The sequence below is a fragment of the Lissotriton vulgaris genome, chromosome 4_1, assembly GCF_964263255.1.
Source record: "Lissotriton vulgaris chromosome 4_1, aLisVul1.2, whole genome shotgun sequence".
NCBI lineage: Eukaryota > Metazoa > Chordata > Amphibia > Caudata > Salamandridae > Lissotriton > Lissotriton vulgaris.
Window position 1 is genome coordinate 732,642,529 of NC_141691.1, and position 23,582 is coordinate 732,666,110.

General features: G+C 45.7%; 1 protein-coding gene across 1 annotated transcript in view; it reads right to left on the reverse strand.

The window, feature by feature from the left end:
- Positions 1-23,582, reverse strand: part of FARS2 (phenylalanyl-tRNA synthetase 2, mitochondrial) — a 1,707,987-nt gene that overhangs the window by 383,623 nt on the left and 1,300,782 nt on the right. The window contains exon 8 of the mRNA XM_086965030.1: positions 169-320. Within this exon, the coding sequence (XP_086821156.1) occupies positions 169-320 (152 nt within the window). The remainder of the gene's footprint in view (positions 1-168; positions 321-23,582) is intronic.

Here is a 23,582-nt window from a genome sequence, read left to right on the forward strand (position 1 = left end):
AAAATTCTAAATAAGGCTCTCTGTACAAAATTGGAAACATCAAAATAACTGAATAACATCTGTTGCTTCTATGTTTTCTTCATTTAGTTCAAGCCCCAGAATTTATATCTATTTAATCAAGAGTGAACAAAACCTTCTTTAAAAGGAATGTTTTGAAGTCTTACTTACGTGGGATGGGTAAACTGGTCAATAAGATCAACCTTTTCAATCAAGTCTCCTGCAATGTTTCGCACTAATTCATAGAAGTCATTTTCGGAAAATCCCTCGTTGGGCAGCCAGAAGGAGATGTCATTAGTTAGAGGAGGATACTTGCTGAGAGCCTAAGAGATATGATAAACAGAAATACACATAATGGACACATGATTACATTTACTATTTCATAGATGTTACTTCTGGACTATCAACACACAATATAGTTGTATGTATCCTCAGTGACACATGCTTTTCTGTTTGGATGTAGCTAAAATACTTGTCAACATAAAAAAATAAAGAGAACACTTTTTAAAAATAATTACAGCTTTAAGTCCACTAGTGGAATTATACAATGGACAGTTTTGCAGGTATTGTCAGGCAAGTATGCACAACAAGGAAAACTATCTTACTAACCAGCTAAAATCCTTGGGTCCAATTAACAAAATGAATATAGGAACTAGTACTACAGCTGTACTCCTTTAAGTACTCCTACATGCCTTTGTAAATCTGCCTCAAAATGTCCAACTCTAAAAATGCAAAGAGGGCATACTCCTTTCTATTTGTACTATATATGAATACTACATGAATATTCACATTTTATTCCAATTAATAAAGGCATATAACAATAAGTAAAGTATACTACAGGAGTACTATTTTACGTACTTCAATATTGCTTAATGACAAGGCACCCTTTTGAAGAAACGCAACATTTACTTCATTTGTCTTACCAGTAAATAGCCAAGTGCTAAGATTTTTTGCATTTGATAAAATTACAGTTTGTTTCACTGTTTCTGAACTATATTAGAAAACATTGATGAAGCTAAGCCCAAAATAAAAAAAAAAAGATAAGTTCAAAGGCAATAATAGAGGTCATGTACATCAAAGTACTCATAGAGAATGTTAATCTGAAACTTCATTAGGAAAGTAACAATGTTTGTGCCTCAAGTATATACTATAGCCTTATAGCCCGCCGTAGCAGGCGATACCGGCTATTAAAGGCCAGCTCCCGCGTTAAAGGCCCGCGTCGAAGGCGAGGGTCTTTAACAAGTTTAACAAGGTAGCGTGTGGAAGCAAGTGACAGAAAAAGGAAGATTAGGAAATTGGGGACAGGTGGCACTACGTATACATTATGCATATAGCACCAATTAATATCTGCAGGTTGAACGATGCTGCCAAACGTAGGATGGTGAAGGAATATCTTAAAACGTTACATGCCAATATAGTTTGCATACAGGAAACCCATACTGAGGGGGTCGCAAAAGATCCTCCTAGAACAGCTGGGGTTTCAATCGATAGCACATACCACACAAGGGACAAGGACGCAAGTGGGTAGCAATTTTGGCTCAGAAGAGGGGGATTGTGTGTTAAATCTTGCTTAACTGATGGGTGTGGTAGATGGGCAATCGTTGAATGTCAAGAACAGGGATGTAATTTTATGTTATGCTCAATCTATGGGTCAACGGGGGACGATCCCAAAATATTCAATTTTTTTAACTCAGAATTAGCTAGATGGCCCTTACCGATTATTGTATGTGGGAAACTTAATATAAATGGAATAGAAGGGGGGTCCAAGGAAATATACAGGCTGGAAAAAAAGTCCATAGGGCCCTAATCCAGATGATGGAGGATAATGGCTTTATAGATGCTTGGGTGCAACTGAAACCACAGGACGCGGGTAGTATATATTACTCGGCACCGCATAGAGCTGTAGCACGGTTAGATTATTTCTTGGTGTCATCCTCTCTTCTCCTATTTGTCATATCAAGAAATTCCAGTGAGTGATTTCTGACCCCAACCCTTTGGTCCTAGAGGTACAAAGATGTGTTAGGGGGAGTTGGAACGCAGCTGGACCTTCGAACGCGCCTTGTTGCAGGACTCAAATTATATTCAATATATGAACAAATGGCTTGAGGAATTTCTGGAGATCAATAGGGGAAGTTCCGGATGTGGGCTAGTATAGGATGCACTCAAGGCTTGAGTTACTGCGTGAACTAGAACAAAAAAGAAAAGCAAGAGATTAAGACGATCCATAGAACAATCATGGATATAGAAGAAGAACTGGTCAGGGCTTTTGTCACTGGCGTAAATACGGCTGGTCGTTGTACCTAGGACTGTTCTGAACTACAAGTCTTTTTTACTAATTGTATTTGGCGGTCTGACTGCAGGAGACTCTCCAGACTTCTGCTAATTCGAGAAAGCTTATCGACAATATACATTATTGGCAAATGCTGTACTGAGTTTCAGATACGGGTACTGACTTCTCTGGGAGATCACTTTACCCCCTGACAGACTTCGTAAGGAGTCTCTTTCCATCAGGGTATTGATGGACAGCAGATTTTCTTTAACCAAATAGGAGCCTACAGTAATTCCTTCTCTGTGGTCAGTAATTCATCACTCTGGTTGAAATTAAGTATTCAACCATATTAGAGGAACTTGTTTTATGAACAAACTATATATCCTGAAGCTGGTCTGACCAATACAGACCGAAACGTCGAATGCCACATCCAATTCCTTAAACATTTGAGTTGTCTGAGGATCTATTCTTTATTGTTTCAGGTTCATCCTCTATTGTATGCATTGTTGGAATGCTTGTTCACACTCAAGATCTGTAGGTTCTTTTATGTATCCTCCATCATGGTGTTTCATTGTATTTAAACGTACCCCCTTTTATATACTCTTGTTTCACATTAAAACTGTGTTTCCCAAAAATAGGTAATACCTGTGTTGTTGAACTACATTTAGAATACTCATTCCATGAATAACGGCATTGATGTGTTGATTCGTTCAAGATTGAGTCACTATTCAGGACTCAACTTATCAGTAACAAATGTATACTAAACTTGACTACGGTTCATGAACAAAATCTCTTGTAGGCATCTTTACCTAACATTTGATAATTTGCCCAAGCCTCCAAGGGTTTATTAGGGTTCCCACTGCTCTGTTACAATATTCCAGTGGAGGCACAAACAAAAGAAAAAAAAAGGCAAGCCATTGAATTAGAGGCAAGCAAGTGAGAATAATAATGAAGCCAACTAATGGTAAACAGCTGACAGGGTGTAAGCCCACTCTAAGTTTACAACAGCGCTTGACTCAACCTAAAATCCATGTCTTCTAGCACCCCCACCTACATGGCTGATAGCTTTACCCTCTCCAATGGCTCAACATCACCAGACTGGAGACGAAGAAGCGTAAAAACAAAAAAAACAGCCTTCCCAATCTATGCAACGGGGATCTCACACAACATCCCTGTATTTTAAAACCACAACCCTGCTCCAGTTTTAGAGAGAGCTGTAGATGCACATCTTTAAAGAACATTACTCCACAATGCAGTAACAGTTCATTTCTGCTATCGGAACCAGTTAACCATCCAGTCATTTGTTTACTCGATTTCTACCTCTCACCCTATATTATGCACCACTGTCCTTTGGCTAGGTCTACACAATAACGGTATCACATTAAAACAGTTACCTCATTTCTGTAGTATTTAATCACTCCCAATGGCAGCTGCTCATCAGATACAGCAGCTGTGGTGAGACAGTGGGTGTCGGAGGCCAAAGACAACATGACATTGGGCTGGCTGGAGATATTTCCTGAGACTCCCAGCAGCGCTGGCACTGGGCCTGCAGGAAGGCTCAGAATATACCCTAAATGTACATTCAGGGTCTCGGTATCCTGGAGACCAGTGACCGGCAGTTCATAAGGAATCTGTCAGGTTCTGTGGGCTAAGAAGTCGGCACAAGGATAGCAGTGAACAGAGTCAAGCTACACAAGGTTCCACTCTGTCCCTCCCATCCCCTTGTTTTCTCGCATCAACAGATGGCCGTTGCTGTCAGTTAGACTTCAGATGTCCAACGAGGGATGGAGAAAGGGGTCTTGGGGCTACGTTGCAAATACAAGTGCTGCCCTTTCCAGTTCTCCTACTACACTGTACAGGTGGGAGAATGATGACAGGCTCAGAATGACAGCCATCACACCTCCTCAGTGCGCATGTAAGTAGAGCCAGTCACCCTGCTGATGGTTGGCACAAGGTTTAGGCCATCAGCAAACTCTTCAAGGACTTGCAATAAAAAGTCCTATATTATGGTAAAGGATACCAGGTCTGTAAGGCAATCTGAAGACCCCAAAGGAGTTTTCTGACAGATCAGTATATGGTCTGTTCTTTTGGCTATTTCTGGGGCTCTTTACGATCTGGTGGTGCCCGTTGTACTGGTGATTGCTCTCATATTACCATAATCACTGCCTGCAGCACGTAAAACTGTATGCAGTCGCCCATACCTATGCAGCTGGCCTTCACAAGTTTAACACAACCTTGATTTGCATATGTGAGCTACTTTTTATGTTGAGTCTATAGCGGCAGTGCGTATGGGCTGCGCGCTTTGCGAGGCAGGCTGTATTCAGCATGGAGTGGAAGCTCTGTGGAAGCTCCACCCACTCTCCGCCCATCTTTTTCATTGGCTTGTGTCTTTGTCGTTCCTAAATCCTGCCTTCCGATTGGTTTTAGGCTTGTTAGTCCCTCCTTATGATGGCCATGTCGTTATTTGTATCCTTCCATGGCTACTGGCCCCTTTACTTAGAGTGTTGCATAGTATGTTTTATTTACATTGTGAGCACTATTTTCATTCCCTGCCTTCCCCCCCTCCTGTAGTCCGTCCCTTCTCGTCCCCGCACTTCCATTGTTCATGCCTTCTCCCCCGCCCGCACTCCCGTTTGCAATGCAATAGGTCTTTTGCGTAAATGAGAGTCCTATTGCATTGCAAATGCTTGTTTCTAATGATTGCACCATGGTATTCCAAGGTTTATCTTTAAACATGGCAGCCGTGCCTTTCCTTTGTTGTGCACAGCACGGCTCGCTATCAAACATACTTTCACTTTCAGTGCAGCGCTCATGAAACGGGCGCTGCGCTGTATTTTGTGATAGAGCCCTCTGCTCTCCTCGCTTTGGTCTTTGATCGTGCTCAAGCACCAAGATCACAGCAAGGTAAGAGCAACGATGGATGGTCTCATTCTGTTTCACAAAATGTTAAAGTAAATAGGGAAACTCGAATCACCACCCTCATCCACACTCTCGATGCAGCGTAGTTGCTAGCAGCCAGCCCTTTTAAGTTTTTACTGTTGCACCATAACCCCCACCTGGGAAAAATGCGGCGAGGAGGAGGGAGGCCACCTGGGATGCAGCAGGACAAAGCGTGGCTTGTTGTAGGGCAGCCTTGCCTGCTGGGCCCAGGGCTTCGGCTCTCTGCTGTTTAACGTTTGCCTTCGCAGAATTCCAGCATTTATCACAAAAAAGCTCTCTAAATAAGGCTGGCATCTTCATTGTGCAAGGCGCTTGCTGGCTGTTTAAATCACTGCCCCGTCCGTCCTCCCCACCTTATGTAGTGTTCTTCTCGCCACAGAACCGTCACGTGTCGGGGCTGCCCAGCAGGAAGTCTAATACTCTCTAACTATTACTGGAGAATGCAAGTGACTATTTAAAATGTTGATGAGCACTTCAAGAACATTTTATATCGGAAGTGCACAACCGCAAAAAAGTTTACAGTTTGATTTCAGAATGTTAACATCTGTTTAACATCTCTTAAAATGGTTAGATGGACGTTATCAAACCCTGTCAAGATGTTAATAGTAGAAAATATATGCACGTCACCAGGGGCCCGATGTAGGTAATTTTTTTTACCGGTTCTTAAATACCGAATGATACCGAATCGGTATTCATGAACCGAAAAACCACATGTAGGTAAAAAATCGGTAAAAAATACCGATTCGGTAACAATCGGTATCCACACTCGGTAAATAGCGAATCGGTAATCATCGATTCTGAAATCTCAGAATCGGTAACACCCATTCACCCCTATGGGCCTCCAGTCCCATAGGAATGAATGGGAGACACCGAATCGGAGATTACCGAATCAGTATTTACCGAATCGGTATTTACCGAATCGGAAAAATCTGATCTCGAAATTTCGAATACATGACATGTGACCCAGTGAACCAATCAGGGAGACACACCACACCCCACAACAAAGCCTCAGAGCACCCTCAGCATTGTCGCTTCCAGCCCTGCAAATACCCCCTGCGCATTATGCCCCTCATCCTGCTCACGTGCCCGACGGCCACGGTCACTTGCACGGCCAGATCCCAATGATCTCTGGTGGCCTGCGTTGCCAGACAGTGGTGGTGTGGTCGGTCTGGGTGCCTCCACCACTTCCTCATTGGAGCTTTCCAATATACGTAATGGTGGTACGTCCAGCCTCCTTGGCCTCACATGCACAGGGGACCCAGAGCTTGGTGTAGTTGCACCTGCAGGTGCTGCCGGAGTCTGTGTGTCGAACACCTATGTCCTCATGATATGTCAGTTCAATCTCTGTGCCCTCCTTGGTGGCAATATTGTGCAGCATGGCGCAGGTAGCTATTATCTTGCAACAGATAATTGGTGTGTATTGCTGTGCACCTCCACTCTTATGGAGGCACCTAAATCTACTTTTCAGCAGTCCAAATGGCGTTCCACCACGCAACGTGTTGTCCTGTGGGCCATGTTATAACGCCTTTCGCTCATGGTGGATGGGTTCAAGTAGGGGGTGAGCACAAATGACCGCAGGGCATATGCACTGTCACCTGGGTGGAAAATGGAAATTTTGATTAGTGAAGTTCTCGTTATGTTTCCTTCTGCATGGACTATCAGGGTGTCTCACACATACTTACCCAGCAGGTATCCATCACCAAAATCACCAGCCACAAGGCGTCTGTATATCCCACTGTTGGTGAATATGTAGGAGTCGTCGGTACTCCCTGGATATTTGGCTACAATGTCCGTAATTATGTTGCCAGCGTTGCAGATCACCTGCACATTTATAGAATGTGTGGACTTCCGGTTTCTATATATGTGTTCAGTTGCTGCAGGTGGGCATAGTGGGATGTGCGTCCCATCGATACAGCCTATGATGTGCGGAAACTGGGCAAGTTGATAGAAATCGGTTTTCGTCCTTGCAAGTTCTGCAGGTGTGTCAGGGAACTCGATGTAGTGTTCCATCCTCTGCATCATGGCGTGTAGGAATTTTCTGAAAAAACGTGACAGGCAGCTCTGAGACACCCCACCTACTGTGGCTATCACGTGCTGGTAGCTACCTGAGGCAAGAAGGTGTTGGCAGCACAGCACCTGCACATGGGGTGGGATGGCGTGTGCTCTTGGGGTTGGGTGTTCCAGATATGGGTGGAGGCCCCCAATCAAGTCCAGGATGGTTCTGGGGTGGAGTCGGTACCTTTGCAGGATCTCAGCTTCAGTCAGTTGGAAGAGGGTGATCCTCTGCCTATACACCTGCTCCTCCCTTAGCCAGACCCTCTCTCCTGCTGCCTGTATCCGTAGCCGCCTTGCAATAACGTAAAAAGCCGCCATTGTGGTTGCACTGTTGCATTTTGGGGCCTTCTTATATATCCTGTTCCTGGTTACCACCTGATCCCAATCCATGGTCCGATTCTTAAATACCGATTTTCATGAAATTCGGTATTTTTAGAATTAGCTACATCTCAACAGGCCATTTTTACCATTTCTTATTTACCGACTCGGTAAATATGAATTCGGTATTTTCCGATTCGGATATTTACCATTTCTTATTTACCGATTCGGTAAATATGATTTCGGTAAATTCTGATTAGTTTAATACCGATTCGGTGTTTCACCGACTGGTATTTAACGAATCGGTACGTTTTTGGTCACATACATCTCGTTTATCATATACCGGTCGGTAATGGCCGAAATTACCGAATTTCGGCCGTTACCGACCGGTATTTGGCTACCTACATTGGGCCTCAGAGGTTTAAAATAATGGTTGATAGGTGTCCGAGCGCCCGTCCTAGATGAAGCATGTCTGCAGTACGTCGCCCTTCAGGTATGTTACGAATATACTGTTGTCTCAGAATTTAGTATTTCCACATAGACGCCAAACGGATAAAACCCTTTGACACATGTTGGCCATGTTGAAAAAGCTGAGTTGTACCATGTGAATGAGGCTGACTGTCATGTTAGCTTTTCACTGTTACAATACCTCTGGCTCAAAGAGAACATTGTGCATTTCTAGGTTCCTCTGGTCCAAGTTACACTTCTATCCGCTATATTTCTGGTACCCACCTGATTTCTTTTAATTGGACCTGTTTGCATGGGTGTGCTGGGTACCTTTCTTAAGATATCTACAGGCACCCAACGTGTCCATTGACTGTGAGGAATGTGCCACTGTCTCGTTGAGCTGAAGAATTTGATTGGGCAGGAACGCTCTGCATGTTTTCATAAATAGTTGAGAAGTGAGAGCAGCCTGGTAGGCATGTTACCCAAGGGCTCACTGCCATGGCAGGAGTCAGATCCTTTAAGCACTGGCACCTCTTGTGCAAGAGGACTTACATGTCTCCCTAGGAAGAAACAAAACTGCCCAGTAAGTGTTAGAGTGTGCATTCCTGTGTGTAAAAATAAATTACAGACCAGTTTTCTTTTGTGAGTGGATTGTGCCTAGTGTTGGCTTTGTTGTGCTGTTTTCTGGTTTAAAAACAGTTGTCCTGCTTTAAAGATACTTTTGTCCCAAGGAGGGCATGAGGATGGCTGTATGCGCATGCCCGTACTTCATTGTCTGTGTTTTCCAAAAAATATTTTTTTTTTACCTTTTTCCAAGTTTGATGGCGAGGCAATGTGTACTTTTGCTGCTAGGAGGGTTTAAATATCCTTCAGAAAACATTTGAATGTTTGTTCATCAAAATAAAGAGCTCGCTTTATTTTGGACGGATAACCAGTTCCATTCAATGATTAAAACACACATTACCTTGTTTTGTAGCAGTGTTTGTTAGGTCTGCGCCTTCAGTGTGAGTGATACAGACAAGAAATCAGGGTGCTCACGAAACGCCGGGAGGATCGCGCTCTCAGCGCGGCGTCTAAACATGCTTGCCAAAGGGCACAGGCCGTAATGAATCAAGCACACACAGCGTGATGTTTTGTAGTGCTCGTGCCACGCCTCTGACGCTGGACGCACATGCACAATCATTTATTAACTCGGGCCCGCGCAACGCGGGCTAAACCATTTCAGTTACATAGGCGAGGAGAGTTCAGGAACCGCCCCCCCCTGCGTACACAGAAGATATTGAGCAGGCCTTTATACAAACATCGCGAGGAGCGATACAACATTCCTCCCCAAAATTTAAAGTCCAAACAATATAACCAGCAGAGTCTTGAAACAAAAACAATATTAGTCCTACCGCCCAGATGGACCATGGATCACTGCAGACCACTGCACGCTATCAGGGGTGTCTCAGCAGTGAAATTCCCTTAGTCTGCTTGATGGCTCAGGGTTGCTTCTTAGTCTATATTGAGTACGACTTTCTCGTCCTTCACTTTTTTCTTGAGTCATCACAGGAGACTCCGATAATTCTGGCCTGGCTTCTGGGGTTCGGGATGATACCGTTTCACACTCGGCGCCCTGCATTTCGGGACTACTGTCCGACCAGTCTTCCCAGATGTGATCGAGGGAGCTTTCATCCAGATACTCACTCTCTCTTCGAAGAGACCCATGATACTTCTTGAACGATGACACGTTTCTGGTAATCAGTTCCAAACCTTTTTGAGCAGTGACTTGTCTGCAACGAATTTTGACAATACACCAGGGGTCTTTCTCAATCGGCAGGCAGAACTTGCTGCCAGGGTGCCGGTCTTGGATAAGCACTAGATCTCCTTCTTTGAGTTGAAAGCGCTCCGCTCTGCGCCGCATACTGACGTGCTTGTTTGGTTTTTTCCTCCTTGAGTCCACAGGTTTCTCATTTACTTCTGCTAGAACCCATCGTGGGAGATGTGGAATAGAATCGCTCACCACTCGCCCCATAGACAGATGCCCTGGCGCATGCCCAGTGGTGGTGTGAGGCGTCTGCTGGTAATCCCTGAGGAAAGAATATATCGACTGCTCCACCGAGTCACCATTGGCAACTGCTATGCGGATTATCTTGTTCAATGTTCTCATAAAGCGTCTGCCTCTCCATTTGCTTGAGGCCACTTCAGGGTTATCTTCCTGTGCACAGTTCCCAGATATGATGTGAATTCCTGCCCCTGAAACGGTGGACCATTGTCCGTCTTGAGTTCTTTAATCAGTACGTGGGTAGCCATCACTTTTTCCAGCTTTGGAATTACTTTCCCGGCACTCAGGGAGGACAGGACCTCTTCCTCCGGGTATTTCGAGTAATCGTATATTACCACCATGGAATGTCTCCCATCCGGTAGACTCTCAAAGTCCATGCTTGCACTCAGCAATGGTCCTTTCGGCCGCCTTTCTGTCATGCTCACCTGTCACTTGGCACCACAGACCGGATTTCACCACCTCTTCCACTTTGTCATCCATAAGAGGGAACCAAACTTTTGTTCAGAGCCTGCTTTTGGTTTTCACCATTCCCTGGAGTCCAGCTTGGGCCAAACCAACCACTCGATCCAAGAGCATTGATGGGATCACCAGCTGGCGACCTCGTAGAAGACATCCATTGGGATCGGCGCTCAGTTCATGACTCACTTGATATAGGCTCTCTATTACTTTCCTGGCCAGAGGAGTGAAAGTTGTCCCTTGGTTTCTGAGGGAATGCTATTTATTGGTCTTCTCTGCTTCAAACGCTTTTTGTAAACAGTCATCCTGTCCAGTTGCTTGACAGAGTTCTCCTAGTGATATGAATAATGGGCACGACCTGTCTACGACGTACCGAACGTATTCTTCAGTCTTTTCTGCATCCTCTACCTCCAGAGTTGTAGCTTTTCGGGGATGACAAGATAAATAGTCCGCCGGATTGCTTGCCCCCGGATGATATTCAATTTTGCAATTGTATTCCTGGAGCTGCAGCATCCATTTCTCGATGCGAGGTGGAGGTTTGGATGCCGGTCCGGTGAACAGAGGAACTAGAGGCTCGTGGTCGGTGGTGACCAAGAAGGGTTTTCCGTACACATACAGATGAAAATGACGGAACCCCCAATGCACTGCTATTGCTTCTTTTTCAATTTGGGAATACCTTTGTTCGGTGTCAGTCAGTGATCTGCTTGCAAATGCCACTGGGGCCCACTCATCCTCATCCGTTGGAACAGAGAGAACAGCCCCCAGACCATTTGGTCCCGCATCAATTGTGACTTGTGTCTGCTGCCGACAGTGCGTCTTTGGTTGCTTGGAGGGCAGTTTCTTGTTCCACATCCCATACCCATGGAACGGACTCTTTAGTCAGCCCTCTCAGTGGAGTGGTCAACTAGGATAAGTCTTTTATGTATGTGCCACAATAATTGACCATCCCCAGGAACCTGCGCATCTCAGTCACACTGGTGGGAGATGGGGCCTCTTTGATGTCTGGGGTGGGAGCTGAGGCTTCTTTGATGTCTCTTACTTTTACGGGGTCAGGGGCAACTCCTTCAGCCGAGAATATACACCCAAAGAACTACAGCCTCTGTTGAAGGAATTCACACTTCTCTCTATGTAGCGTGAGGTCAGAGTCTTGTATTCTTTGTAGTATCTGTCGCAGGCGGCTGTTGTGCTCTTGTACGGACTTGGCATAGACCAGAATATCGTCACTGACATTAACTGTTCCTGGAAGGTCAGCCAGGATTTCTTTGATGGTATTTTGAAAAAACTCCGCTAAACTCGATATTCCGAAACGTAACCTCTTATACTGTAGTGTAGTTCCTATATTCCCAATAGGCTCTGCGCATTGGAAAAATATATCCTATAGGTTAGACATAGGACTGAGGTCGATTAGGTCTCTATCGAATATATTAGACTTAATTGTGAGTGCCAGCTAGCTCAGAGGTCACTAGAAACTTTCTCGAATTCACAAGAAGGGATTAGTTTCTGACAACCGCATAAACATGACAACTTTGTTTCCCAAGAATAAGAAATGTATCTCTAGAGTCGCAAAAACAATAGATAGTTATTTCACTCGTGCATGCTTCGTTTCACCAGAGGTGCAGAGAAATAGAGAGACAGGCATTTTCAATAAAAAGTATTTATTGAACAGTCTTCTTTCTCATGCAGAGGAAATGAACTGCTACAATCGAAATACTAGTTGCAAAGTACAATGCGTACAGTACAAAGAGTATTATAAAATAATACTGTAAAAGCATGGTATGGTTTCTAAGCCATAAAATACATAGAATACATACATTAATAAATAAAGACTAAAAGTACTCAACTGGTGCTTCTAAAGTACACCTACCCCGGTGTACCTAACCTAAGTCTAGCACGAGGGAAGAAGTAAGTGAGGTGTAGCTTAGTTTCATATTCTTTTGCCAAGAATCTAATCCAAGAATTCTCTATGGGTCTAATCAGCTCCATACCTTGGTTTAAAATGAAGGAGGTCTGGTATCTCTCTCTCTCAGGACTCGATTTCCCAACAAACCGCAAGGGTAGCTTGGAAATACTGGAGCTGGATTTCTCAGCAAAAGAAAAGACAGCGTCTTTCTCAGTGCGTCTGCTGGAGGGTTGGCTTCCTTCGGCACTTACTGCAGCGAGATGCGTCAGGCAAGTAGATAGTCAAACTGCTCCAAACCACCGTGTGTTTGACTGGGCAAGTGTGGGCATATTTATACCTTGAAGGTGCCTAGTTTGACGTAAGGTGGACATAATAACGTCATCAAAGACTCAGTTCTTTGAAAACTCCCTGATTTCTTGGATAAATCAATATTCAAGCAAGGGGAAGTCCCAGACTGCTGAAGGCGGGTTTTTCCAAGAAATCGTTGTGGATTTTCGGAACTAGTGGAAGTAGCCATGCTGTATTTGGACTGCATAGGCTAAGTCTAAATATGGTTATGATTTCTATGCCTATATAAGGATAGGGTGATTTATACCTATATATGGGCATGAATCGGGAAAATTACACTAGGGTCCTAAATTCATATACAACAATACCGTTGTAATCCAACGTGCGTGGAAAATGTTGTGATGTATTGAGACTGCTTGTCTAGGACAAGTTGATGATATCCACCCCGAAGGTCAAGTTTCGAGAACCAGCAAGCTAAACGAAGGTCCCCTATCAGATCATCAATAGTTGGAGTCAGATGCCTTTCTCTTTTGATGGCAGAATTCGGTATTCGCATGTCTACGCATATTCTTACCTCCCCTAGTTGCTTGGGCTTACTTGGCACTACAGTTGGGGATACCCATGGGGTCAGCCCTTTTACATTCTCGATAATCCCCACTTCTTCCAACTTGCGTAGCTCCTTTTCTACCAGTGGCCGCAAGTGGAACGCAACTCGCCGGTGTCGCAGAGCTAATGGCTGCACCGAGGGATCAATATGCAGGTGTAATTGCTTGTCTCAGAGGCACCCAATACCGTTGAATACTTTTGGGAATTCTTTTATAATTTGACTCACTCCTCTGTGTATCCTGAATGCAAATGTGACTATGCCCAGGGCATCTGTGGACTTGTACCCCAGCAACATTCCATGTCCTTCCTCCATTACGTATATCAGTACCTCCACTTCCTGTTCATCATAGGCTACGGTGGTTCGGAACTTCCCTTTGATGACCAGGGGTTTGGATTGTCCATACGCAAAGACTTTTATCTTGGCCAGTGTCAGTGGTGGAGGAGGTGTCATTCCTTGATTAACTTCCCTGTACGTTTATGGTTGCTCCTATATCGATGATCACTGTCGACAGACGTCCTCCGACTAACACCTGGCATTGTGGAAGCCGACTCTGAGTACTCGAGGCTGACCCTATGGTGAACACTGAGTGCACCGTGTGTTCTGTTGGTCATCATCATCCATATCACTGCCTTGACCCTGTGACTCCGGGATCATGTTCACCTGGGACTTCAGCATTCGACCTCTGCTGGATCGACATACTTTCATGAAGTGGTTAATTTTTCCACATGCTGTGCACCTCTTTCCCCTTGCTGGGGACACGGACGGGTGATGTGAAGGCCTACCACAGTACCCACATGAGCAAGTTCGCTGGACTCTTGGTGACGTTGTTTGCACCGGCATGGCATTTGGAATGACAGCGTCCACAGGTTCAGTGTTGATGGGGGTCTGCAGCATGGCCTCCATGTGTGCCGCCCTCGCCTTTGAGAGTTCTTTTGTTCGCCCCATGGTGAGTATCTCTGCCAGCGATTTTCCTGATTCTTCGAGAATGCACTCTCTCAGTTTTGAGGTTGTGTACCCCTGAATGATTTGGCCTCGGATCTCCTCTGTTTTGTCCCGAAAGCCACAGTTACTGGCCAGTTCCTTCAGCCTCGCATGGAACACATCTAGCGACTCTTCAGGCTGCTGCCTGGCTTGTCTAAATACTAAGCGTTCATAGTCGCAGTTTGCCATTGAGCTCAAAATGTGCATTGAGCGCTGTGATGAGTGTGAGATGAGTCTTAGGGGTTGCCTCTACCACAGTCTTGGCTAATTTGTAAACATCCTTCCCACCAAGGTGTAAGATCATGGCCCTTTTTTGTTCATTATCGAATTTTGTGGCCTCAAAGAATAGGAGCACCAGCCCCACCCATTCTCTTCACCGCGGGGTCTGGGCAGAAGGTGCCCCTTCCACCACAAATGGCTCAGTGGGGGGGGCCTGTGCCATGGCGTGTGTAGCACTGTGTAATTGGCCTGGCACCGTGGATAGTACTTGCTGTGGCTGATTTTTCCCAAGGACAGCTGTGGATTACTGTGCACAGCACGAGCACTACTCACATTTGGCAGTGTGCTCCTGGATTTGCAGCCTCACTGTGGCTCCACCTCAACAGCAGGAATCGCTCGAAAGGTGTTCCACCAATACTTCTCAGCTGGCGCTGGTCTGACTAGACCCCAACTTCACTGGCAGGACGTGGCCAAAGCACACAAGGCCAGCAGGGAAGCTGAGGTTCCGTGACGATTGTAAGTGGTGTTTTCGACTCGCACGAATATGGTCGAGTCTAGTATCTATGAACCGCAAATGACGAGTTTTGTAAGTGTGCGCAGTTTCGCTGTGCTAACTTAAACCGTTCGTTTGTTATGTGGGTTTGTCATCTGTACCCACGGGTTCCATCTTAGATACGGCATCCATTTTGTCTCTTGCCCTCAAGTAGCCAGCGAACGGACGCTGTCCGCTTTGCGACCCTGGGACTCCCAAGATATGGCGGAAGACGCATGTTCTTTGTAAGTGTCTTTATGACGAGGGGGATGCTACTGTAAGGCAGATGGCGCCGCTCGAGGCTCATCTTGCCGCACGGGCTTATTGTCTCAGTCGTGCATCTCATTAGGCACGTCCCTTTGATGCCTGTATCTCGTGCTTCTCGACACTCCCCTTTTACACCCTTTCCGATCTCCCTACTGTCTCCGTCTTCCTCTGCACCTGTCTTCGTTCCTATTTCGATCTACTTTACTGCTGATTGGAATTTGCTACTGGTGGGAAGATGGGTTTTTACAGTTGGGAATCGCCAAATGTTTCCGCACTTATGTTCCGGATCTTGTGTGTTTCAAAGTGATCTAAGCGACCCCTCTGAGAGCGACTTGTGGGAACCAGGTTGTAAACTATTGTGTATCATGTTATCCTATGGGTAAAAACTGTATAAAAGGAGCGATCCACAAATACAATTTGAAGCAGTCTCCCCGAACTACACTCGATGTACTTCCTGTGACTTCTGTGTTCCCTGCAGTAAATAAACCTTGACTCTTTGACGCCGAAGGAAGTGTCCCGTGTCTCTGTGACTTGTACGCCGGAGCAGGTTACCCACGAAGGTTTCAGGTGTTGTGCCCTGGCACCGCTGGGTCCAAAGAACCCAGTCCTTCAGTTGGCGCCCAACGTGGGGCTGCATCAGTGGTACCGGTCCAAGCCCGACGATCGTGAGGAACTTCGTGTGAAATCTCCGAGGGAAGGTGCACCCCGCTTCATCGATCCTGTTGTCGAAATAAGTGGCCCGAAGACTTTTCCCGCGAAGATTCCCGCCTCCTAACGGCTGCGACGGACTGCTGCCCTGACTGTAGACCTGTTTTGGCGCCTGGCGTAGACCTTGGTATAGCGAGACGATTGACGGGCCTTCCTGAGGACGCCATTGATCTTTGAGTTAAGTATTTGTGGGTCGCTCCCAGAGTTCTTGGTTGTAGACACTTTAGCGAGTGTCTTTGTTGTAAACACTTTAGCGAGTGTTTTTGTTGTAGACACTTTAGCGGGTGTCTTTGTTGTACACGCTGTGTGAGTGTTTTTGTCGGTGACACTTTGCTAGCGTACTTTGTTGTTGTTGTATTTGTTTGACGACTGCAGCCGCCAAAGACCGAGGGTTTAGTTCTTTGCTGGGACTTGGTAAATCCCGAAATCCCGTAACCCTTGAAGTTTGTGAAACTCGGCTAGTGTGCAAGATGCCTGGTCGCAGTACTTTGTTCAGTTGCTTTAGACCTTGTGGTGCGGATTCCCTGCTGGAGGACTCGTGTCCGATACCTCCGGTTGGAACTCCTACATATGACTTATATAGCAAACATGGGCTAGGCCCGATTGCTTTTAACGATTATTGGATCAAATATACAAAGAAAGACGGCGATCTTCGTTGGCCACCTCACGGTAGCTTCGAAGCGTCGATCTTAGATAATTTGGAAATAAAGTTGTTCGAACGTAAATCAAGGCCGGCCATGTTTGATGCCTTTCGGTTCTGGCGCAAAGAAGCCCGACAGAAAGAGATCAGACAAAATAAACGTAGTCAGCGAGATACTGTTGCTACTATAGTGAAGAAAGCTGAGCAGTTTCAGCGTGATAAGGAGGATAAGGATAAGGAAGTGTTTGAGAGATTACAGCGTATGTCCATAGACAAATGCTATCCTGTTTTGCCTACGGAGTCGGATAAGAAGGAAGAGGCAGTTGAGGATTCTTTAATGTCCTATCTTATGAAGTCGCCACCTCCGTACGTACAGGGTACCGCAGCTCCTGTGGTCCCTGCCGTACCTGTTCTTCCACCTGTAATTCCTCCACCAGTTCCTCAACCTGCACCTGCTCTTCCGACTGTTCCTGCTCCTTTGCCTATTTCTATTCCTACTGCTCCTCCGCTTCCACATACTCCTGTTCCCGCTACTGCTCACGCTACTGCTCCTGTGTTGTTAACCCCTGTTGCTGCTAACGTCTCTACTCCTTCTCTTGTTAGTCCTGTGTCTTACTCTTCTCCCTCTACTCGTAATCGTGATTCTCCCCTTGCGACAAACTTCTTTCAGTCGCTCGGACCTGTTTTTGGGTCTGCAGGTTCTGATGGTCCACAGAGACGTAGCCAGCTTCCTGGTAATAGAGAACGTGTTGCGCTATACAATATGGCGATGGGTTGGATGATAAACCCTGTTAGAAATCCACCTCGTGTTGTCCTCGAAACGTTTGATCAATTCAACATACCTACTCAGAGATATGTGTTTGATGAAATGTGCAAGTTCTTACATGATCAGATAGCGGCCAATGCGCCTGACGAGGTGCTGACCGCCCTGTCTGAACTCCGGCTTCAGTTCGCAACTGGACTGATAGTCGACACTAATGTCCGACGTGCTATTGAGCGGTTGCTATCTCTTCGTCCCGCTCCTATTCCTCATGCATTGTTCGTTGAGGACATTGAACAACGAGATGGGTCTGGCCAATATCCTATGCGTGAAGTTCCGCCAGTTTGGGTACCCGCTGATAATACTAATGCTAATGCTCCAATACCAGCACATTTCCAGAGAGTGTGGATACACCTCCCTTGGAAACGATCGGAAGTGCTTCAGGTGAAACAAACTTTGCCTGATCCTCGCAAAAATCCTGCGGGGTATTACAAAGAATTATCGCAGCTCGTAGACGCTACGATAATGAATCTGGCCGATATCGACATGTTGTTTGGCAATGTCGTACCGCAACCGGTATGGGCCAAGATTCGTCACCAAGATCACGCGAATGAATTAGGTGGTGATTGGGCTGCCATTACAGCGGCAGACGCTGGACAAGTGGCTGCTACTAAACCCGATCAGTTGATTGAACTTCTTCCCCAGCGAATCATTACATTAATGAAAACGCTTATGCCAGCTATGAGGGTAAATTGGGACAAGTTGTCAGCCTGTAAGCAGAAGAAAGATGAGAGTGTTTCAGACTTCTTTACGAGGTTCGAGGAAACATTCGTCGATCATAGTGGGCAGGATATGGGTACTGAGGGTGGACAGAGGTTGTTTGTGGATAAATTCGTATCGAACTTATTGCCCGACTTGAGCCATAAATTGAAAAATTCAGAAAGTTCATGGGCCGTTTCTACCTCAGCTCAGATATTGGCTACGGCACAATATTACGAAAATAGAGAAAAAGAGGAAAATGACCGTGCCGATAAAAAGACGAAAGAGCTGAAAACTAAAGTGTTGTTACAACAAGCATATCCGCCGCGTTCTAATCAGAATGCGCCTCAGCAGAATAGATCGCAGTCGCAATCGAATCAATCGCAGCCGCGTAATGATTCATCTTTTCAGAGATCTTCATTAGGGTACAATCAATGTGCTTATTGTAGACAGGAGGGACACATTAAATTCAATTGTCCTGCTTTAAATGACCGTAGTGGTGGTAATTCGTCTAGAGGAGGTCGTGGTGGTGCACAGCACGCATCACGTGGTAGAGGTCGTGGTGCTCAGAATGATCGCTCTGACCATTCATCAAATTCTAATAACTGTTTCGATCAACGTGGATCATCGCAAGGACGATCTGCGCAGTACAATGTAGACGATTATTACGTCGATCAGGGACCTGACGATAGTAATTACTAGGACAGCCAAAGACAAGGAGAGGGAGTGGTATCAGTTCCGGTTGATCAGAGAGGGCCTTACGTCGCAGTTGCTACATCGGGCGTCGTTGAGCCTTTTCTGTTGGACACTGGTGCAGCGAAAAGTTCTATCATGCATTCGAAACTCCCTGGCGCACCTTTGTCTGGCTTAACAAATGTTTCCGTTGGATTCTCTGGCGCCCCCGTTAGCAATCCAGTTTCGCGCCCTTTGCCCCTTAAAATTGGGCCACGTGAGCTCGAAGCTCCATTGATTTTGTCTACTGGTTGTGGCGAAAATCTTTTGGGTCTGGATTTGCTTAAACGCTTGTATGCGACTTTGTATTGTTCTCCTGCGGGTGTAAAGCTTACGTTAGGAGAGAGGGTAGTCTCTCCCATGTACTTGTCCCTCGATAAGCTTCCACCGGAATTGAGTTCTCTTCCTGCATCTTTGTGGGCGACGGGTCCAAATGACGTGGGCCTACTTGATATCTCCCCTTATGTTGTTCAGTTGAAATCGAATGTGCGATTGCCACGTATTCCCCAATATCGTATCTCCCTTGATGGTGAACGAGCTTTGTTAGCGATCATCTATGATTTGATCGAGAAAGATGTCATTGAAGAAACTCGGGGAAACGTGTGCAATAGTCCTGTACTGCCCATTCTTAAATGTACTGATCCTACCAAACCGCCTGTTTATCGTTTTGTTATCGATTTACGGGAGGTGAATAAAATTGTGGTTCCTCAATTCCCTGTTGTGCCTGACATTACGGCGCTACTGACTCTGATTCCAGCTACAGCTTCATGGTTTTCGGTGATTGATTTGAAAAATGCGTTTTTCAGCATCCCGATTGCCGAAGAGAGCAGGGACCTTTTCGGTTTCTCTCTTGGTGGACGTAGCTTCCGGTTCAAACGCGCTCCTCAGGGCTACTGTGAAAGTCCATCGATTTACAGTCAAGCTTTGAAGGGTCAACTAGATGCGTTTAGGTTGCCGGTTGGTGCGGCTTTAATCCAATACGTCGACGACTTATTGGTGGCTGCTGATACTCAGGACATTTGCAAAATTGCTACAGTGTCGTTGCTGCAACATCTCTGTGAGTTAAATCACAAGGTGTCACCTTCTAAACTCCAATATTGTTGTCAAGAAGTAACCTACCTAGGTCACTTATTGTCAAAGGAGGGAAGGAGATTGACCCCAGAGAGAATTGCAGCGATTGCGCGCATGGCTGTGCCACAAACCCAAAGAGATGTGCGTGCCTTTCTAGGTATCACATCGTACTGCAGGCAGTGGATTCCTAATTTTTCATTGCTGGCGAAACCATTGGTGGCTCTTACGTGCAAGGATGTTTCGACTCCTTTACCATGGACGGAAGAATGTCAGAAAAGTTTTTCTGAATTACGTGATTCATTGTGTTCGGCTCCTGTGTTAGGTACCCCTGATTACAGTAAACCGTTCACGTTATATGTTCACGAGAGGGAAGGTTGTGCTTTAAGCGTCTTAACGCAACCTTTTGGTGGTAAGCAACGTCCATGTGCATATTTTTCCTCGACCTTAGACCCAGTAGCTAGAGCATTGCCGAGTTGTTTGAGAGCAACTGCGGCAGCTGCGGTCTCCATCCGACAATCAGCAGGATTGGTCATGGATAATATGCTTACGGTGATGGTTCCGCATGCAGTCGATACTCTTTTGAACCGTACGAAAACTCAGCACTTGACGAGTGCGAGGTTATCTGGGTACGAATTGACGCTCTTGGCAAGCCACATTCAGATAAAACGTTGTAATGTCCTAAATCCGGCAACTTTGTTACCAATTAGTGCAGAGTCAGATGCAGTAACAGAACATGACTGTTACTTGCGGACAGAGGAGGAAACAAAAGGTCGTGTGGACCTTAAAAACACCCCATTGGAAGACCCGGATGGCATCCTGTATGTGGATGGGTCATGTTTTAAATTGCCGAATGGTGATGTGACTACTGCTTATGCTGTGGTGACATTGAATACTGTTGTTGAGACTGCGAGATTGAGTCAGAATTCTGCCCAAGCTGCAGAGCTGATCGCTCTTACTAGAGCATGTGTATTAGCAAAAGGTAAACGTGTGAATGTGTACACCGATAGTCAGTATGCTTTCGGTGTAGCGCATAGTTTCGGACGATTGTGGCGAGAACGTGGTTTCTTGACGTCACATGGCACGAAAATACAGCATGGCCAGCTTGTGAACGATCTTTTGGATGCATTGACTTTGCCTGCTCAAGTTGCAATTGTTAAATGTAGTGCGCATCGTAAAGTGACGGATGATGTTGGTCGTGGTAATGCGTTTGCAGATGAGATTGCTAAGGAGACTACCCGGAACCTTAGCACTCGAATGTATGTGACGAATTCGGTTAGGTGGCCTACAGAATCAAGTATGTGTGAGAATACTATAGAGAGTGTGAAAGCAATTCAGAATGAGGCCACCGACACTGAAAAGATGAAGTGGAAAGAAAGTACGGGAAGGTTGGATGTGAATGGTTGCTGGATTGATTTGTCAGATCAGAAAAGATGGATGTTGCCTGATGCGTATGTACTGGCCGTTGTGCAAATGGCACATGGGTTAGCACATATTAGCGCGAAAGGTATTTGCAAGTTGTTGGCTGATGTGTGGAAGAATGATGGAATTACTAAGTGTGCTGAACGTTTGGTGAAGAATTGTATGGTGTGTATAATGTACAATCCTGGCAAAGGAACCCCAACTCCCCCTGGCAGTTTTGCTCCTCCTTTGTATCCCTTTGAGGTGATCCAATTGGACTTCATCCATATGGAGCGATGCAATAACCTGAAATACGTTTTGGTTGTGGTTTGCGCATTCTCCCGATGGATCGAGGCCTATCCCCTCAAAGACAATACTGCTTTGTCTACTGCGAAAATCCTACTGAAGGAATACTTTCCTCGGTATGGAATGCCTAGAGTCGTGTGGTCAGATAACGGAAGTGAGTTTGTTGGAAGTGTGATGAAGAGTGTGTGTAAGGGCCTTGGAATAAATCAGAAATTCCATAGCGCCAATCATCCCCAGTCAGCTGGATTGGTTGAAGGGTACAATGGCACCCTTAAACTAAAATTAGCGAAGATTCAAGCTACGACTGGACTTTCGTGGCCTGATGCTTTGCCTCTAGCATTACTGTCAACTAGGGCGACTGTACACTCCCGAATAGGGCTCAGTCCCTATGAAATAGTGTTCGGCCGTCCTGCGAATGTGTGGGGGGTTCCTAGGCCAGGAATATTCTCTGATCTTGAGTTTCCGATGTTGATTGATTACTTACATGACTTGACTGCTAAACTGAGGTTAATTCATCAACAGGTTTACGACGCCTTGCCGACGCAGACGGAGGGTCCAGGCCACCAGCTCCAGCCCGGAGATTGGGTGGTTACCCGAAATTTTTCACGAAAAAACAATCTGGACCCTCGCTTCACCGGACCTTACCAGGTGCTCCTGGCCACGAGGACTGCCGTTCGTCTTGAGGGGCGGAAAAATTGGGTACATGCTACCCATTGTAAGCGAGTCCCTATTCCTTTGTCGGCAGACCCGTGGGTAAGGAAAGGCATTGCGTCAACAGAAACAGAAACATTGCCGGCGTTTGTACCTTTTAGCGACGCACAGCTTGTTGGAGAACCCTCAGCGCAGCAGAAAGCCACTGTTGAACATTTGTCAGCAAGAGACTCAAGACCAGACCAACGAACTGATCAGCAGGACGCTGTCTCTTCGACAGATCCTTTGTTCGACGTGCAGACACGTCCCGGGAAACATCGATATTCTTTGCGATCTCACACTAAGGACAAATAAAAATTTGCTTGCTTTGCTGAAATTGATAACTGCAATATCTTCGTTTCCCATGATCAACTTTGAACATTCGTATCATTGAAAATTGTTTTGTATATATATATATATCAAGCTTCTTCCTTGTATCTTTTTCTTCCACAGTTGAGAAAAATTGTGCTAATATATACATATTGTGTATTGAGGGCCGTAGGGCCGCACGCGTACTTCCTTCTGGACAGTAGGTCTTGACACTAGGTTAAAGACCGTCGGTTCCTAGGAACTCCTGGGGATTGACTATTGCTGCACAGAACGAAGTGCGTCAAGAAACGTTGCGGACGGTCGTAGGGAAATGGCATTTTCGAAGCTGAATGATTTGGAAGGAGCTCAGGCATATAGAGTCAAGCTGCAGAAACTTAGTCGTACGAAATGTTTTGTATCCCAGTTGTTTGTTTTGTTTTTAACTGCTTCTGCATTTTTGGCGGGTGGGGTGTATTACACTATGTCTTACTTCTTACTTCCTACCCCTACTCCTACTCCTTACCCTAACATTACTTCTACTGCTTCTCCTCATTCCTTTCATATGTTACCAGAACACGAACAGGCTAGACGTGTAGAATTCCGCAACAATTCCTTTATCCAGCTCCTCCATCAGCATCAGTTAGTGGTTAACACTACTAATTGTTGGGTGTGTGGGTTGATGCCACATACTACGGGTAAGGGAATTCCATATCTGGTGTTACCGTATAGTTCCCAAGGGTCAGCTCGAGCATTCCAAACAATGCTTCGAAGCGCACTAGGTTTCCACCCCTCTCCAGAACGTTCCCCCAAACCGGGTCCTACCTCGTGGCAGTGGGTGGTATCGATGATAATACAGGATTTGGAAGATGAGATCTATGATGCTTTTCTC